Source organism: Manacus candei, unplaced genomic scaffold (assembly GCF_025592945.1).
Source record: "Manacus candei isolate 608988 ecotype Guabito, Panama unplaced genomic scaffold, ASM2559294v1 h1tg000084l, whole genome shotgun sequence".
In the NCBI taxonomy this organism is placed as follows: Eukaryota; Metazoa; Chordata; class Aves; order Passeriformes; family Pipridae; genus Manacus; species Manacus candei.
Genome location: NW_026138132.1, coordinates 4,409,899 through 4,428,539, shown reverse-complemented (window position 1 = coordinate 4,428,539; position 18,641 = coordinate 4,409,899). Strand labels below are relative to the sequence as shown.

Genomic DNA, 18,641 nt, shown 5'->3' with positions numbered 1-18,641 from the left:
CTCAGAGCTCCTCAGGTTGGAGGCTGGAAGCCTGGCAGGAGAAGTCTCTTCCTGCAGCCACCTCAAAGGGAAGCAAAGAGGGCAGCAACAAGAGCGCGCAGGTCCTTTTTCCACTGGGACTCTCTGCAAGTGCTGCTTAGGACCTGTCTGAGAAGTGTGGGGGTTGGAGCAGGATAGGTCTTTCGGAAGGGCTCCAGAGTGCTTTGTTTCCCATGAACTTCCACTCCGGTCTCCTACTGGGGGCCTTTGTCACCTGCCCCAAGCCCCGGGATGCCTGTCTTTCCTCCTAGGAGCTCGGCTTCCCGCTGCTCTCTAGCTCCTTCCTCAGCTATGGCCACGGGCCTGCCGTTGTGGCTCATGCCACTGGTGTGGGGGAAAGGCTGGGCACCATGGAGACGCTCTCTCCCACCCCAAAGGAAAAGGGAGTCTGGACAACGGCAGCTGCAAGGCAAAGGTCTGAGCTGACAAATGCAGGGTGGTATTGCAGGGCCTCGGAAGGCCTTGGAAGGATTGCCATGCCCAAAGAATTGGAGCCCTTGCAGGATTCCTGAGAGAAAGGGTTTCTCAGCAAGCTGCAGAGCTCAGCTTCCTCAGAGAAAGCGCTGTTGGGAGAGGGAATGAGGGCCCCCCCGGCCCCCTTTTCTTTGGACAAACCATCCCCAGGGCAAATTGCCAAGCCGCACTGCTGTGGAGGGCAAGACAGTCCTGCCACGTGGGACAAGCTGCTCCTCTCCAGCAGCAAAAAGCACAGTTAAGAAAGGGCCCAGTGGACTCCAAGGGCAAGAAACTGCTGCTCCTTTGCACTCTTACCCTGCTCTGTCTGGCGAGTGTGGCCAGATTGTCAAAGCTGGGCATCTCGGTTCTGTTCAGGACGGAAATGTAGCAGGCGTTCTGTTGTGGGACTTTGGTTGCAATGACGCCCTGGAAAGAGAAAGTTATTGAGCACTGGCCGTTCAGTTTTGCAACTGTTAAGCCTGGGAGAAAGTCTGGATTGAACCAGTGAGGCATGCGGATGGTTTCTACCCCAAAGGGTGGACTGAAAAGGTTCAGAAGAAAGCAAGAAGCCCCGTGCCTTGGTCAGCTGGAGCGGGAGGCAGCCTCCTCGCACAGTGCCCGGCAAAGGGCGCTCCCTGCCACTCACCGTGTTGTAGTTCCAGATGGTTTTCCAGGAGCCACTGACGGTCGTTTGCTGGATAACTGCCACGCGCCATTGCTTGTGGAGGGTGACAATTTGGGACTGGCCAGCAATGATGACTTCCTGGTTGTCATCCTGACCCTGATCCTGACCACCCTGATCCTGACCCTGGGGAGGTTAAAACACCAAGGACAGAACATCTTTAGCCTTTGAACGGAGTCAGTGATCTCGCCCCCAAATCCCTGCTAGAACAGAAGAAGTGCTGCCCGCAGGGAGCACCAGCAGTGAGCTGAGGATTTTCCCAAGGACAAGGCATCAAGGCTGTGGCAAAGTTGGGCAGTAGCCATAAGAATTCCTTGCCTGCCTTCCCCGAATCATTGCTGCATCTTACAGCTGCCGTGTGGTGCCTTTAGAGTGTGAGGCGTGCAAGAGAAGTAGCCAGAAGGAATGCACGCTCAAGGTCTCGAAGGGAAAGCTCTGGTCACCCCCTGCTGTGTTTCAGCCTCTGCGTCCCCAAGAAAGAAGCTCTCCAAAGAGGAGATGCCAGGCCAGAAGGACGTGGGGCTTGGCTTTGGGCAGCCCCCGCCCTCGGTTGGAGAAGAGTAAGGGTTTCCGACCTGGTCAATGTTGCCATTGCTGTTGCAGTACTTCAGGTCCACAACTTTCAGGACGTTGAGGGTGACGCATGGTCCCTGGTTGACTTGGAGTCCTGGAAAAGCAAGACAAGAAAAATGCAAAGCCCATGAGGTGAGGCCTGCGACCTTGGCTGCCGCTCTCCAAGAGGGGGTGGTTGTTGCCTGGAGCGAGCGAGGTCGTGAGTCCTTCGCTGCAGGAGGAGTGTTGGAGACGTGCAAGGGGAAGATTCCTTTGGAGTGCCCAAAGAGCACGGGCTGTGTGGCTGAGGAAGGAATGGCCCCAGAGACGGGCTCTTGCCCACGCTGGGGCTGTTGCCGTGCAGCCCTCGGGGCACTCTTCCACTGGCTGCTGGGAGTGCAGGGGGCTGGGCACTGCAGGGGCAGGCTGGTGCCAGTTGCTGGGCCCTGTCAGGCCGTGAGCTTGTGAGAGGAGCCTGCTGAGTGCAGGTCCTGAAAGTCATGGGCAATGCCATCCTTGGCCTGGGAACAACCGGCAGGGAAGGAAGCCACTTGACCTGGTGCTGTGAAGCACACAGGTGTTTGGAGGTTTGCTGGGTGAACTCCTGAGCAAGGTGCGAAGGGAAGGACAGGGCATCTTGGGACGAGCCTTTGTCTTTGCCCGGGCGTTGCAGAGGAGGTCAAGGTGGGCCAAAAGTCGGGGCCCAAACTGAAGCCACATGAAACTTGACGGATGGGAGGTGGAAGGGTTTGGAGCAGGTCAGTTCTGCAGGCTGGGACTCAAGCCTGGTGCAGTGCTGAACTGCAGAGATGCCGAAGGCTTTCTGCCTAACCTGACGCTCTTGCTTTCTGTCCGTCTTGAGTTGGAAGAGGAGCACTGGTGCAGTAGTCATTCCCCAAGGGGAAACAAGTGCCAGGTGAGAGAGAGACAGAATTGATTTGCTTGCACTCACCGTAAACTTCATAAGCTCTGTAGATGGTGAGTCCGCTGCACATGGTCGTGATGTCTGATCCGTAGAAGTTGAGGTTGTTGACCAATCCACTGGTGACAAAGGTGAGCTTCCTTGTAACTCTTCCAAGACTGACCTGGTTCTAGACACCAAAAGAGAGCATTCAGCCAGATCAGTGGCGTGATGCGTTTCATGGCGGGCATCTGGCGAGTTGTGCAGTGACGAGCCAGTGCTTGGGCTGTGAGTGCCCCTGCCTTTAGTGGTGCCTTTGAATAGCCTGGGGCCCATGGGAGCAGTAGTGTGCCTTGAAGACAGTTCCTAAGGCAGCCTTTTGTAAGGCAGTCAAGGGGCAGGGAGCCTAAGGGGAAGGGGCAGCGCAGGGCAAGCGCGGAGCAGGAGCGGAGGAGCGCAGCCGGTGTGTTAAGGCAGACGTTCGAGCAAATCATTTACTCAGTCGCTGCCCTGGCCCCTCAGAGCTCCTCAGGTTGGAGGCTGGAAGCCTGGCAGGAGAAGTCTCTTCCTGCAGCCACCTCAAAGGGAAGCAAAGAGGGCAGCAGCAAGAGCGCGCAGGTCCTTTTTCCACTGGGACTCTCTGCAAGTGCTGCTTAGGACCTGTCTGAGAAGTGTGGGGGTTGGAGCAGGATAGGTCTTTCGGAAGGGCTCCAGAGTGCTTTGTTTCCCATGAACTTCCACTCCGGTCTCCTACTGGGGGCCTTTGTCACCTGCCCCAAGCCCCGGGATGCCTGTCTTTCCTCCTAGGAGCTCGGCTTCCCGCTGCTCTCTAGCTCCTTCCTCAGCTATGGCCACGGGCCTGCCGTTGTGGCTCATGCCACTGGTGTGGGGGAAAGGCTGGGCACCATGGAGACGCTCTCTCCCACCCCAAAGGAAAAGGGAGTCTGGACAACGGCAGCTGCAAGGCAAAGGTCTGAGCTGACAAATGCAGGGTGGTATTGCAGGGCCTCGGAAGGCCTTGGAAGGATTGCCATGCCCAAAGAATTGGAGCCCTTGCAGGATTCCTGAGAGAAAGGGTTTCTCAGCAAGCTGCAGAGCTCAGCTTCCTCAGAGAAAGCGCTGTTGGGAGAGGGAATGAGGGCCCCCCCGGCCCCCTTTTCTTTGGACAAACCATCCCCAGGGCAAATTGCCAAGCCGCACTGCTGTGGAGGGCAAGACAGTCCTGCCACGTGGGACAAGCTGCTCCTCTCCAGCAGCAAAAAGCACAGTTAAGAAAGGGCCCAGTGGACTCCAAGGGCAAGAAACTGCTGCTCCTTTGCACTCTTACCCTGCTCTGTCTGGCGAGTGTGGCCAGATTGTCAAAGCTGGGCATCTCGGTTCTGTTCAGGACGGAAATGTAGCAGGCGTTCTGTTGCGGGACTTTGGTTGCAATGACGCCCTGGAAAGAGAAAGTTATTGAGCACTGGCCGTTCAGTTTTGCAACTGTTAAGCCTGGGAGAAAGTCTGGATTGAACCAGTGAGGCATGCGGATGGTTTCTACCCCAAAGGGTGGACTGAAAAGGTTCAGAAGAAAGCAAGAAGCCCCGTGCCTTGGTCAGCTGGAGCGGGAGGCAGCCTCCTCGCACAGTGCCCGGCAAAGGGCGCTCCCTGCCACTCACCGTGTTGTAGTTCCAGATGGTTTTCCAGGAGCCACTGACGGTCGTTTGCTGGATAACTGCCACGCGCCATTGCTTGTGGAGGGTGACAATTTGGGACTGGCCAGCAATGATGACTTCCTGGTTGTCATCCTGACCCTGATCCTGACCACCCTGATCCTGACCCTGGGGAGGTTAAAACACCAAGGACAGAACATCTTTAGCCTTTGAACGGAGTCAGTGATCTCGCCCCCAAATCCCTGCTAGAACAGAAGAAGTGCTGCCTGCAGGGAGCACCAGCAGTGAGCTGAGGATTTTCCCAAGGACAAGGCATCAAGGCTGTGGCAAAGTTGGGCAGTAGCCATAAGAATTCCTTGCCTGCCTTCCCCGAATCATTGCTGCATCTTACAGCTGCCGTGTGGTGCCTTTAGAGTGTGAGGCGTGCAAGAGAAGTAGCCAGAAGGAATGCACGCTCAAGGTCTCGAAGGGAAAGCTCTGGTCACCCCCTGCTGTGTTTCAGCCTCTGCGTCCCCAAGAAAGAAGCTCTCCAAAGAGGAGATACCGGACCAGAAGGATGTGGGGCTTGGCTTTGGGCAGCCCCCGCCCTCGGTTGGAGAAGAGTAAGGGTTTCCGACCTGGTCAATGCTGATATTGCGATTGCAGTACTTCAGGTCCACAACTTTCAGGACGTTGAGGGTGACGCATGGTCCCTGGTTGACTTGGAGTCCTGGAAAAGCAAGACAAGAAAAATGCAAAGCCCATGAGGTGAGGCCTGCGACCTTGGCTGCCGCTCTCCAAGAGGGGGTGGTTGTTGCCTGGAGCGAGCGAGGTCGTGAGTCCTTCGCTGCAGGAGGAGTGTTGGAGACGTGCAAGGGGAAGATTCCTTTGGAGTGCCCAAAGAGCACGGGCTGTGTGGCTGAGGAAGGAATGGCCCCAGAGACGGGCTCTTGCCCACGCTGTGGCTGTTGCCATGCAGCCCTCGGGGCACTCTTCCACTGGCTGCTGGGAGTGCAGGGGGCTGGGCACTGCAGGGGCAGGCTGGTGCCAGTTGCTGGGCCCTGTCAGGCCGTGAGCTTGTGAGAGGAGCCTGCTGAGTGCAGGTCCTGAAAGTCATGGGCAATGCCATCCTTGGCCTGGGAACAACCGGCAGGGAAGGAAGCCACTTGACCTGGTGCTGTGAAGCACACAGGTGTTTGGAGGTTTGCTGGGTGAACTCCTGAGCAAGGTGCGAAGGGAAGGACAGGGCATCTTGGGACGAGCCTTTGTCTTTGCCCGGGCGTTGCAGAGGAGGTCAAGGTGGGCCAAAAGTCGGGGCCCAAACTGAAGCCACATGAAACTTGACGGATGGGAGGTGGAAGGGTTTGGAGCAGGTCAGTTCTGCAGGCTGGGACTCAAGCCTGGTGCAGTGCTGAACTGCAGAGATGCCGAAGGCTTTCTGCCTAACCTGACGCTCTTGCTTTCTGTCCGTCTTGAGTTGGAAGAGGAGCACTGGTGCAGTAGTCATTCCCCAAGGGGAAACAAGTGCCAGGTGAGAGAGAGACAGAATTGATTTGCTTGCACTCACCGTAAACTTCATAAGCTCTGTAGATGGTGAGTCCGCTGCACATGGTCGTGATGTCTGATCCGTAGAAGTTGAGGTTGTTGACCAATCCACTGGTGACAAAGGTGAGCTTCCTTGTAACTCTTCCAAGACTGACCTGGTTCTAGACACCAAAAGAGAGCATTCAGCCAGATCAGTGGCGTGATGCGTTTCATGGCGGGCATCTGGCGAGTTGTGCAGTGACGAGCCAGTGCTTGGGCTGTGAGTGCCCCTGCCTTTAGTGGTGCCTTTGAATAGCCTGGGGCCCATGGGAGCAGTAGTGTGCCTTGAAGACAGTTCCTAAGGCAGCCTTTTGTAAGGCAGTCAAGGGGCAGGGAGCCTAAGGGGAAGGGGCAGCGCAGGGCAAGCGCGGAGCAGGAGCGGAGGAGCGCAGCCGGTGTGTTAAGGCAGACGTTCGAGCAAATCATTTACTCAGTCGCTGCCCTGGCCCCTCAGAGCTCCTCAGGTTGGAGGCTGGAAGCCTGGCAGGAGAAGTCTCTTCCTGCAGCCACCTCAAAGGGAAGCAAAGAGGGCAGCAGCAAGAGCGCGCAGGTCCTTTTTCCACTGGGACTCTCTGCAAGTGCTGCTTAGGACCTGTCTGAGAAGTGTGGGGGTTGGAGCAGGACAGGTCTTTCGGAAGGGCTCCAGAGTGCTTTGTTTCCCATGAACTTCCACTCCGGTCTCCTACTGGGGGCTTTTGTCACCTGCCCCAAGCCCCGGGATGCCTGTCTTTCCTCCTAGGAGCTCGGCTTCCCGCTGCTCTCTAGCTCCTTCCTCAGCTACGGCCACGGGCCTGCCGTTGTGGCTCATGCCACTGGTGTGGGGGAAAGGCTGGGCACCACGGAGACGCTCTCTCCCACCCCAAAGGAAAAGGGAGTCTGGACAACGGCAGCTGCAAGGCAAAGGTCTGAGCTGACAAATGCAGGGTGGTATTGCAGGGCCTCGGAAGGCCTTGGAAGGATTGCCATGCCCAAAGAATTGGAGCCCTTGCAGGATTCCTGAGAGAAAGGGTTTCTCAGCAAGCTGCAGAGCTCAGCTTCCTCAGAGAAAGCGCTGTTGGGAGAGGGAATGAGGGCCCCCCCGGCCCCCTTTTCTTTGGACAAACCATCCCCAGGGCAAATTGCCAAGCCGCACTGCTGTGGAGGGCAAGACAGTCCTGCCACGTGGGACAAGCTGCTCCTCTCCAGCAGCAAAAAGCACAGTTAAGAAAGGGCCCAGTGGACTCCAAGGGCAAGAAACTGCTGCTCCTTTGCACTCTTACCCTGCTCTGTCTGGCGAGTGTGGCCAGATTGTCAAAGCTGGGCATCTCGGTTCTGTTCAGGACGGAAATGTAGCAGGCGTTCTGTTGCGGGACTTTGGTTGCAATGACGCCCTGGAAAGAGAAAGTTATTGAGCACTGGCCGTTCAGTTTTGCAACTGTTAAGCCTGGGAGAAAGTCTGGATTGAACCAGTGAGGCATGCGGATGGTTTCTACCCCAAAGGGTGGACTGAAAAGGTTCAGAAGAAAGCAAGAAGCCCCGTGCCTTGGTCAGCTGGAGCGGGAGGCAGCCTCCTCGCACAGTGCCCGGCAAAGGGCGCTCCCTGCCACTCACCGTGTTGTAGTTCCAGATGGTTTTCCAGGAGCCACTGACGGTCGTTTGCTGGATAACTGCCACGCGCCATTGCTTGTGGAGGGTGACAATTTGGGACTGGCCAGCAATGATGACTTCCTGGTTGTCATCCTGACCCTGATCCTGACCACCCTGATCCTGACCCTGGGGAGGTTAAAACACCAAGGACAGAACATCTTTAGCCTTTGAACGGAGTCAGTGATCTCGCCCCCAAATCCCTGCTAGAACAGAAGAAGTGCTGCCCGCAGGGAGCACCAGCAGTGAGCTGAGGATTTTCCCAAGGACAAGGCATCAAGGCTGTGGCAAAGTTGGGCAGTAGCCATAAGAATTCCTTGCCTGCCTTCCCCGAATCATTGCTGCATCTTACAGCTGCCGTGTGGTGCCTTTAGAGTGTGAGGCGTGCAAGAGAAGTAGCCAGAAGGAATGCACGCTCAAGGTCTCGAAGGGAAAGCTCTGGTCACCCCCTGCTGTGTTTCAGCCTCTGCGTCCCCAAGAAAGAAGCTCTCCAAAGAGGAGATACCGGACCAGAAGGATGTGGGGCTTGGCTTTGGGCAGCCCCCGCCCTCGGTTGGAGAAGAGTAAGGGTTTCCGACCTGGTCAATGCTGATATTGCGATTGCAGTACTTCAGGTCCACAACTTTCAGGACGTTGAGGGTGACGCATGGTCCCTGGTTGACTTGGAGTCCTGGAAAAGCAAGACAAGAAAAATGCAAAGCCCATGAGGTGAGGCCTGCGACCTTGGCTGCCGCTCTCCAAGAGGGGGTGGTTGTTGCCTGGAGCGAGCGAGGTCGTGAGTCCTTCGCTGCAGGAGAAGTGTTGGAGACGTGCAAGGGGAAGATTCCTTTGGAGTGCCCAAAGAGCACGGGCTGTGTGGCTGAGGAAGGAATGGCCCCAGAGACGGGCTCTTGCCCACGCTGGGGCTGTTGCCGTGCAGCCCTCGGGGCACTCCTCCACTGGCTGCTGGGAGTGCAGGGGGCTGGGCACTGCAGGGGCAGGCTGGTGCCAGTTGCTGGGCCCTGTCAGGCCGTGAGCTTGTGAGAGGAGCCTGCTGAGTGCAGGTCCTGAAAGTCATGGGCAATGCCATCCTTGGCCTGGGAACAACCGGCAGGGAAGGAAGCCACTTGACCTGGTGTTGTGAAGCACACAGGTGTTTGGAGGTTTGCTGGGTGAACTCCTGAGCAAGGTGCAAAGGGAAGGACAGGGCATCTTGGGACGAGCCTTTGTCTTTGCCCGGGCGTTGCAGAGGAGGTCAAGGTGGGCCAAAAGTCGGGGCCCAAACTGAAGCCCCATGAAGCTTGACGGATGGGAGGTGGAAGGGTTTGGAGCAGATCAGTTCTGCAGGCTGGGACTCAAGCCTGGTGCAGTGCTGAACTGCAGAGATGCCGAAGGCTTTCTGCCTAACCTGACGCTCTTGCTTTCTGTCCGTCTTGAGTTGGAAGAGGAGCACTGGTGCAGTAGTCATTCCCCAAGGGGAAACAAGTGCCAGGTGAGAGAGAGACAGAATTGATTTGCTTGCACTCACCGTAAACTTCATAAGCTCTGTAGATGGTGAGTCCGCTGCACATGGTCGTGATGTCTGATCCGTAGAAGTTGAGGTTGTTGACCAATCCACTGGTGACAAAGGTGAGCTTCCTTGTAACTCTTCCAAGACTGACCTGGTTCTAGACACCAAAAGAGAGCATTCAGCCAGATCAGTGGCGTGATGCGTTTCATGGCGGGCATCTGGCGAGTTGTGCAGTGACGAGCCGGTGCTTGGGCTGTGAGTGCCCCTGCCTTTAGTGGTGCCTTTGAATGGCCTGGGGCCCATGGGAGCAGTAGTGTGCCTTGAAGACAGTTCCTAAGGCAGCCCTTTGTAAGACAGTCAAGGTGCAGGGAGCCTAAGGGGAAGGGGCAGCGCAGGGCAAGCGCGGAGCAGGAGCGGAGGAGCGCAGCCGGTGTGTTAAGGCAGACGTTCGAGCAAATCATTTACTCAGTCGCTGCCCTGGCCCCTCAGAGCTCCTCAGGTTGGAGGCTGGAAGCCTGGCAGGAGAAGTCTCTTCCTGCAACCACCTCAAAGGGAAGCAAAGAGGGCAGCAGCAAGAGCGCGCAGGTCCTTTTTCCACTGGGACTCTCTGCAAGTGCTGCTTAGGACCTGTCTGAGAAGTGTGGGGGTTGGAGCAGGACAGGTCTTTCGGAAGGGCTCCAGAGTGCTTTGTTTCCCATGAACTTCCACTCCGGTCTCCTACTGGGGGCCTTTGTCACCTGCCCCAAGCCCCGGGATGCCTGTCTTTCCTCCTATGAGCTCGGCTTCCCGCTGCTCTCTAGCTCCTTCCTCAGCTATGGCCACGGGCCTGCCGTTGTGGCTCATGCCACTGGTGTGGGGGAAAGGCTGGGCACCATGGAGACACTCTCTCCCACCCCAAAGGAAAAGAGAGTCTGGACAACGGCAGCTGCAAGGCAAAGGTCTGAGCTGACAAATGCAGGGTGGTATTGCAGGGCCTCGGAAGGCCTTGGAAGGATTGCCATGCCCAAAGAATTGGAGCCCTTGCAGGGTTCCTGAGAGAAAGGGTTTCTCAGCAAGCTGCAGAGCTCAGCTTCCTCAGAGAAAGTGCAGTTGGGAGAGGGAATGAGGGCCCCCCCGGCCCCCTTTTCTTTGGACAAACCATCCCTAGGGCAAATTGCCAAGCCGCACTGCTGTGGAGGGCAAGACAGTCCTGCCACGTGGGACAAGCTGCTCCTCTCCAGCAGCAAAAAGCACAGTTAAGAAAGGGCCCAGTGGACTCCAAGGGCAAGAAACTGCTGCTCCTTTGCACTCTTACCCTGCTCTGTCTGGCGAGTGTGGCCAGATTGTCAAAGCTGGGCATCTCGGTTCTGTTCAGGACGGAAATGTAGCAGGCGTTCTGTTGCGGGACTTTGGTTGCAATGACGCCCTGGAAAGAGAAAGGTATTGAGCACTGGCCGTTCAGTTTTGCAACTGTTAAGCCTGGGAGAAAGTCTGGATTGAACCAGTAAGGCATGCGGATGGTTTCTACCCCAAAGGGTGGACTGAGAAAGTCCTCATGCCTTGGTCAGCTGGAGCGGGAGGCAGCCTCCTCGCACAGTGCTCGGCAAAGGGCGCTCCCTGCCACTCACCGTGTTGTAGTTCCAGATGGTTTTCCATGATAAATCTTTGCCCGTTTGCTGGATAACTGCCACACGCTTTTGACTATTGATCTTCACTGTTTGTGCAACGTTAGTGATGGAGATTTGGCTGTTTCCATCGATGATGATTTCCTGTTTTCCTTTTTTCTGCTGATAATAGCAAATTAAAGTATGCACTTTTAGATTTTGTAATTTTGCAGTGACCTCCCCAAAACTTTAGAGAAATCCATGGTGGATTAGCATAATTGCTTCCCACAGGGAGTGGCAGCAGTGAGCTGAGGATTTTCCCAAGTAGAAAGGCTCAAGGCTGTGTCAAATTTGGGCAGTAGCCGTAAGAATTCTTTGCCTGCCTTCCCCGAATCATTGCTTCATCTTACAGTTGCTATGTGGTGCCTTTAGAGTTTCATCTCTGAGAGGAGATTTCAATTTCTATCCTCCCAGCAAATGAAGAAAGAATGAAGGAGATGTCCCAAAGCAGGGGATATAGAAACTGCAACTGTGCCAGTGGGAATTGGTCACTGTACTCACATTTTCACCAAGGGCTGGAGTCAGGACGAGTCCAAGAAGGACTGCAGTCAAAATCTGAAATGAAAATCAAATACAAAAGTGTAACTGCAGGTCTGGCTGATGAATGTGGTCATGAGAATCTCTGTGCCCTTTTCCTAATCTGCTGTTTAAGTGTCCTCCTTGGATCCTCTTTTGCTTTCATCCTGGGATTGCAAGAGTGCCCTAAAGTGAGTCACCCTCGCTTTGCCCCAGAGTGCCACAAACTGGACTCGTTTCACAGCTGCTGTTTCAAGAGCTGAATCTCAAGTTGCTTCTGAGACCTGTACAGGCACACGCAGGTATTTTACAAGAGTGAGGAGAAAGCTTTTCCATTTCTTCTACTCTGCCATACAGGGAAGTGGTTGATCCATTAATGCAGTGCTCCAGTTTTGCAAAGGCATTGACAAAAATGGACATGGACAAGGCTTCTTGTATTCTGCATAATGGAGAACCAAGCTGTAGGAAAACTCCTTACCTTCCAGCTAATAAGTGCTGAGCTGCTCAGTCTGGAGGAGCAAAATGTCCCCAGAGAAACCTCTGTGCTCTGGGCAGGCAGAGGCACTTCTGAGAGAAGGGCATTGGGATTGAATGAAAGGTTTAGTTTATAAGGAAGAAAACTTGTATACTCACAGGGAGCTTCATCCTGACTGCAGAGCTGATGCTCCTGCAGGTAGAAAGAGTGATGTGAACCTCCCACCTTATATATGTTTTCAGAATTCACGGTGGAAGGGCTGAGTGTTGAAATAAAATTATTTTGTCATTTGTTTCCCTGTCACTTGTCACTGAAAATTATTTCCTGCTGTAACTACTTGATAAACATGGGGACTGTACTTTTGCACATTTTGACCTGCTGGAGTCTCATAATTATCAGATAGGAATCCATTTGCAGTGAAAAATTAAATAAGTTTATAGTATTTTTCTGACATGTACTAATTACTTTTGAAAATTCACTTTAAACTTAAGACCAGAGATATCCTGGGGTTTAAACAAGGACATAAAAAGATTTGCATTAGACAGAATGAGTAAAAGTCCTTGCACCTTCCAAAATGTACTGTGTGTTATCAGGTAACCATAGCACCCACTAAAATACAGCGGTGGGGGCTGGGACATCTGTACCTCAGTGGACTTGGCAGAGCAGCCGTGGCATATTTGTACCTTTCCAGCTTTACTAATTTACAGCTGTTATATATTTTTCCGCATAAGTGCATGAAAGTAGAGCAGTTTTGTGAACAGTGGGGCCCAGCTGCCATGTTGTGCTCTCCTGTTGGAATTCTGGCTTTAAGTGAGATCCTGTTGTAGAAGGCACTGTCCCTTCCAGAAGCACCTGTGCCCTGCAATTCCCTGCACGGAGAGCAGGGAGGCTCTGGTTGCAGCCTGGCTGTGGGTATCCCTGTTTGCCCGCGAGGCTGCCAGGCTCTTGGCACGAGATGCTGCACCACAGACCCTGCTCAGGTCGGACCCCGCTCAGGTCAGACCCCGGCTGCCTCGGGGCACTTGAAATCATCATCCATGACAGTCTGGCCCATGGTGTCCAGGGGCTCAAAAGCCCCCAGAGAGACGTTCCCATTGACTCACAATAGGATAAGGGAAGAGGGCTGTGCCTGTGTGATCTCAGGGAAAATGCAGTGTAGAGCTGGAAAAGGAGAGGAGAGTCTCTCCAGAAACCCCAGGCAAGGCAGACGGGAACTTCTCTTTAAATACTGCAACCCCACGGTTGCTTTTCCTTGGAAGGGTTAAAATATTCTTGGGTGCAGTTTTACTTTGGTTTTAATGTCAGTTGACCCTTAGAGACCCCAAAAGCCTTTTCCTTGAACAGACCAGACTGCTGTGTCCTTTCTTTAGAGAAACTCTTGATTGTTCCTGAGTGGGTAAAGTGTCTCTTGGAGTAACTCCCATTAAAGGCCAAGGAAAGGGCCCCTGAGCAAGGAGGGAAGGTGAAGATCTGCTGTGTCCCACACAGACTGAGTTACTGATGTTTTAGATGAAGAAACTGCCCAGCCTTTTTGCCTTATTTTTGGCCTAATTTGACTCTTTCAAATTTCCAACTTTAACTGGTTAGGGGATGCTTCTTTGCTTTCTGTGTTAAACCTTTATGAAACATTCTTAAATAATTTCTGTTTTTGAATTCCAGACTGTATTTAATACATTTTTTAATTCTGTCATTTGCTCCTTGATTTCTGGGTTGATCAGAGAGCAGTAGTGTATCTGTCTATTTGCAACTGGCCATATTGCACGACACTGCTTATTTCACCATTTGCTTCTAGTAGTGATGAATAATTGCTCAAGGCAGCATGTGAAATTATTTCCCTGGGAAATTGTACAGGATGGGGTTTAAATGCCAAAACTGGGATTTTGCAAGAACATTCGTTTATCTACTTGTCTTTGGAATTGCTTCATATTTAATTTAAAGAGTTAGTAAAAACACAGCATAGACCAAGGTAGGTTGATGATAAATTTTACTGAGACCCAACAGCCTCCACACAGAGTAGAAGAGAGACAGATAAATGACTGAAAGTATGATCAAGAAAAGAATATCAAGGAGAAAAATCTTTCTTATGGGTACACAGTTCTATGAATTTTCTTCCTCAAACTTTGTCAGGAAAAATCACAGTAATAAACAGGCAGTTCATTAATTCTGACATTCAATCATGAAACATGTCGTTCTAAGAAGTTTGATCCTGAGAAGTTTGATCCTCTTAAAAAGTTTGATCCTGAAAGAAAAGGAAAAAGTGATTAGATTTGCACTGAGAAAATAAGAAAGTAGCTGAAATGCTTCCAACTAGTTTCAACTAAAAAAATCCAGACTTATGTCAAGAGCTAGAGCCCAGAACCTTCTTGAAAAAAGCTGGTGTCCAGGTTGTATGCAGAAGAGTGACAGACCTGCTGCATTTCCTCATGTACATATTCACTGATGTATAAAAAGTCACAGAATACCACAGGATTTCAATAATTGACTTGCTCACCTTTGCTTGAATCATTTTTGTAGTCTTGTTAACCTGCCTTTATTTTGGAACACAGAGGTTGTCAGCAGCAGACTCACCGGGAGCTGGGTAAGCCAGGTAAGAGGGAATTCCTCTGCACAAAGCTTGGATGCGTTTTCCATAAGGACTCAGGTTCTGGAGTCTGTTCCTCGAGATGATGAAGCGATTCTCTCTGGGTGGCAGTGGGTGAGGCTGAGATCCCTGAGCATCAAAGAAACAAACCCAGAAAACAGCATTTAAGAAAACCAAGAACAGAGCTCAGAGCCTGGGGATGAAGGGATGGAGAGCAGCCCTGGGGAGAAGGACTTTGGGGGTGCTGGTGGGTGAGAGGCTGGACCTGCCCCATCGATGTGCACTCCCAGCCCTGAGCCCTCCCATGCCCTGGGCTGGTCCCACAGCGTGGGCAGCATGAGGGGGGTGGTTCTGTCCAGAAGAGGCCACAAAATGATCAGAGGGATGGAGCAGCTCTGCTGTGGGGAAAGGCTGAGACAGTTGGGATTGATTAGCCTAGACAAGAGAAGGCTCCAGGATGACCTAATTGTGGCTTTCCAGGACCTGAAGGGACCCCACAAGAAACATGGAAAGAGACTATTTACAAGTGCCTGGAGTGCCAGAACAAGGGGGAACAACTTCCCACTGCCAGAGGGCAGGTTAGATGGGATATTGGGAAGGAATTCTTCCCTATGAGGGTGGTGAGCCCTGGCTACAGCCACAGCCTCAAACAGAGAAGCTGTGGTTGCCCCATCACTGGAAGTGTTCAAGGCCAGGCTGGACAGGAATGGAGGTTATTCATGGGCAATGCAACTTTTGCAAGGACTTTGAGAGAGATTCAGCTATAAAGCCAAGAAAGTTCTCTTCATCTCTTGGGGTCTTTTCTCCTTTGCATGTAGGAACAGGCAATTGATTGGTTTTTCACAGGCAATCAATTGGCTTTCACACCACTTTCATCTACCATCCTACCGTGTCTCCTTGAGGTGGTGTAGGAAACCGTTTGCCAAGCCAAAACCTCCTGCTCGTTGAAGCAATGATGCAGGTGTTCTTTGAAAACACTTTAGTTGCAACGTAGCCCTGTTAAAATTAAACAGAAAACCCCTTTTTGTTGCAAACAGAGAAAGAGAAGTGGATTGCTAGAGAGAGGCACTGGTTAAAACAAAGGCTTTGTAGAGTGCAAACAGTCATAGGGAAAGAAAAATATTGGTCCTTTCAATTACATTGTTTTGGTAAATGTGTCATGGAGGCTGTTGCCTCTTCCAGTAATGCCACGTGTGTGATGTGTTCTCCTGCTTAAGGCAGGTGAAGGAATTTGCTGCTGGAAAGCTCAGTGCACTCAAAGTACAGCAGAACCAGTCCCATGGCTGCAGGAGCACATTTTTAAGAATCTCCCCTAAAATCTGGTGAAGTTTTGTTGAAACTTCGGTGGTTTTCAGAAACCTTCTGTCTATTGTCATTTTTTTGGAGCCATAATGGCAGCTACTTACAGTCTTGAAGTCCCAGACAGTTTTCCAGGCCTCAGAGCCCTCCTTTGGGTTGGTGTCAGAGTGGTTTGAGTTGTCACTGTGGTGCCCATTCTCAATGTTCTGATTTTTGGAAAAGATTAAAGGAGATAAGGATGAAGCTTTGGGGATTCCCAGGAGTGTTTCACTCAATAAAGCAATAGCTCTAGTAGACATGTCTTCGGAAATTATTGCTCCTGGAGATCATTTTAAAGGGGAGGTAATTTCTGACCTCAGAATGAAGACTTGGAAACCCTTTAGTTTCTAAGCAAGTAAAATAATTCCTTGTTGTTCTTTCCCCACTAGGAGTTTGCAGATATCAGATTACTCACAGTATTCCCCTGGATTTTGTGGTCAGATCATTCATGCTGATATTTATTTCTCTCCACACCACTACTTACAGTGGTTTTGCTCATCTCAGGACAGACTTTCCTGATTTCATATATGGTAACTGCTTTTTTCCCTTGGTACGTCAAGCACATTAATATTTCCCTTGGTGTGTAATAATAATAAAAATGTAATTTTTTTTCTAAACAGCACACTTAAAAATGCAGCTTTACTCACAGAACTGTATTTCTCAGAGGCAACAGCTAAAGGCCACTAATTCTTGTGGCAGAAGTGAAGAGCTGTGTGTAGCTCTATCCTTACCTTGTTGGCAAGAGCTGGAGCCAGGAAAACTCCAAGAAGAGAAGCAATCACAATCTGAAATGAGTATTTGAATTCACAACATTTTAACATTGTACTGCTTATCTTGCATCAAGTTATTTGCTGTCTTTAAATAATTTTTACTTCCATTTAACTTTGTACACAGGATCAACACTTTCTGCAGCAGGACCTGGCTGAAGAGGATTTAAATATGCAGGAGAATTTTTTTAAATGAGTTTCCATGAGATCATCAATGCACAGAAATTGCCCTGAACCGTGGAAAAAGGTGTTCTGAAATAATTTCTTTGAAAGAGTGAGCTTTTCACCTTGAGTTTTTGATCAGACATGGAGCAGATCCATGAAATGTCCAGGAGCACCTATTTTGAAGAGCTGGAACGTGGGTGCCAACTCCAGCTCTGTAGTCAGCAGCAATGGGACCTGAGCACCCTCACAGAGATTTCATCCTCCGAATACAGAGCTAACAATCTAAGGGTTGGCACAAGCCTTTCTGTTCAGACAAATGTGACATTAACTATTTCTATCCCCTTTATAAAGTCAGAGTTTCAGTGACTCATGTGCTTGTTATTGTCCAAACTACTGCTGGTCTCTTTTGGAGAGATTTAATATTGTTACAAAGATAAATTCTTTTGCGATAACTATTGTTTACAATTATTCTCTTGGAGACAATCCCTTGAATATTGAATCAGTCCCAGATTTCATCTCCTTCAAAGGAGGATTTTGATGAGAAAGATCCAAGTGTGACTCAGAATATTTAACACTAACACTTGGGAATTTATCCTGCACAGTTCCAGGCTGCTGTAAATACCCCGGCACCACCGTCCTGCACGTGAAGTCTCTCATGATTCTTCTCCTATGCTCTCAGCACAGCTGTGCCCTCACTTTATGGACCTTGCTGAGACTCTTGACTTGCCTCTGAGTTGTGAAGGAGAGAATATTGTCCTTTGGATGTTCCACGTGCATGTGGCACCCCTGAGACAGAGCACTTCTCTCTTTCACGTTTGAGTAGGCAGATGGAGTTACATCCCTGCCAGAAGGAACATTTCACCCATGCAGGCCCCACCCCTCTGGCATTTTCTCTCTGTGATCCTGCAGAAATCACTAAGAGGTTACTTGGTGCCAAGAAAGACTCAAAAGCATTTAAACTGTTCAGCCTTAAGAGTTTTATGAGAAAGTGATTCGTCTACTTACAGTGAACTTCATTTTGATGGTAGGCCAGGCAAGTTCTGCTGGTAATTGATGTGTACTCTTAGTTTTTATACATAATACCCCAAAGTTAAATGTGAAAATGGGTTTACCCTATTGGCAGGTGCCCTGTGTTCACAGAAGCATGACGGGGTTCCTGAGGAAGTGCTCTGATAAGAGGAGGCTTTGATAGCAGCCTGATTGAATTCATTGCGTAGAGGGAGATGAAAGAAAACTTGTCATGGTAAGTCCCGAGTATTTAACAGTAACTTTTAAATGGAAAAGAATAATGATCAGAACCAGAGACCAGATTCCCAATAAACTTGTAATGACATTTTGTGCCTGTGTGGCAAAGGACTCAGCCTGACATTGTACCTATAACCAAAACCACCATTCAAATCAGGGCAGGTGGTGATCTTGCTGTGTTGAAAATGTTGCCAGTCCTTGGAGATCATGAGGCTGGTTCTAAATCACAGAAATTCCTGAGTTCTGTTGTTGACCTTCCCTTCTGAGCTCGTTCAGTCAGGATCTACTTTCTGGTCCTCTGCTCCTGCCTGATGCCTGGCTCGGACTCCCTGAGTGCCAAGGAGGTGGAGCAGTCTGGCTCTGCTTCTCATCTCTTTCACATCCCCTTTGCAGTTTGCTGGAGGTGTCAGATATGGTGAATGAAAGTAATAAACTACCAAGGGAAAAGATTTATGGGACTGATTTGTGGACGGAGTCAGGTGTGTTCTTAGCCTCCAAGACCCCAAATACCTATCAAAGACTTATTTTATGTGTCACAAAATCCTCTCATAGCCTCTGGAAATTCCATTAATGGAGTCATTCTCAAGAAAGGCAGGAGAAACTGGGCTGTATAATCCTCATCCCTGCAGTGTCCTTAGCAACTGTGGGAAGGAACTTTGTCTGTGTCTTCCAACAACCAGAGCCAACGTGGCCATTGCAGTAACGTGTCACACTTGGACCCCTGAATCTGCACATCTTCCACCAGCTGCTGATTGCTTGAGTAGTTTGTATGGGAAAGGCACAGCTCGAGCACTTGCCATGAAGGTTGGCTTACAGAACTAATGAGCCAGTAGAATAGTCAGGAAAAAGGGCAGGGAATGGGGCTTTGACTGGGTAAGCCCCTGGTCTTTTTCCAATAAAAGATTGTCTCCTCTTTCAAGCTCTGCTCAAGGCATTCTGTTTCCATAGTAAAAT

At 51.0% G+C, this 18,641-nt stretch overlaps 3 protein-coding genes across 9 annotated transcripts in view; 1 reads left to right on the top strand and 2 right to left on the bottom strand.

Moving 5' to 3' along the window:
- Positions 1-9,174, bottom strand: part of LOC127482040 (uncharacterized) — a 90,011-nt gene extending 80,837 nt beyond the window's left edge. The window contains exons 1-4 of the mRNA XM_051811972.1: positions 8,976-9,174; positions 8,047-8,138; positions 4,289-4,450; positions 3,958-4,068 (exon numbers count right to left, since the gene is read on the bottom strand). Of these exons, the coding sequence (XP_051667932.1) occupies positions 3,958-4,068; positions 4,289-4,450; positions 8,047-8,138; positions 8,976-9,018 (408 nt within the window). The 5' untranslated portion in view covers positions 9,019-9,174. The remainder of the gene's footprint in view (positions 1-3,957; positions 4,069-4,288; positions 4,451-8,046; positions 8,139-8,975) is intronic.
- GKN2 (gastrokine 2) overlaps positions 1-18,641 on the top strand; it is a 115,264-nt gene that overhangs the window by 89,299 nt on the left and 7,324 nt on the right. For all 7 annotated transcript variants that reach the window (XM_051811765.1, XM_051811766.1, XM_051811764.1 and 4 more), the window contains one exon: positions 17,566-17,685. In XM_051811765.1, coding sequence (XP_051667725.1) covers positions 17,683-17,685 — 3 coding nt within the window. In that variant the 5' untranslated portion in view covers positions 17,566-17,682. The remainder of the gene's footprint in view (positions 1-17,565; positions 17,686-18,641) is intronic.
- Positions 13,766-17,465, bottom strand: LOC127482039 (gastrokine-1-like). Its single transcript, XM_051811971.1, has 6 exons — positions 17,448-17,465; positions 16,242-16,295; positions 15,579-15,677; positions 15,061-15,168; positions 14,160-14,301; positions 13,766-13,830 (listed from the first exon to the last, which is right to left on the bottom strand). The coding sequence occupies exons 1-6, from the start codon at positions 17,457-17,459 to the stop codon at positions 13,766-13,768; spliced, it is 480 nt and encodes a 159-aa protein (XP_051667931.1). The 5' UTR covers positions 17,460-17,465.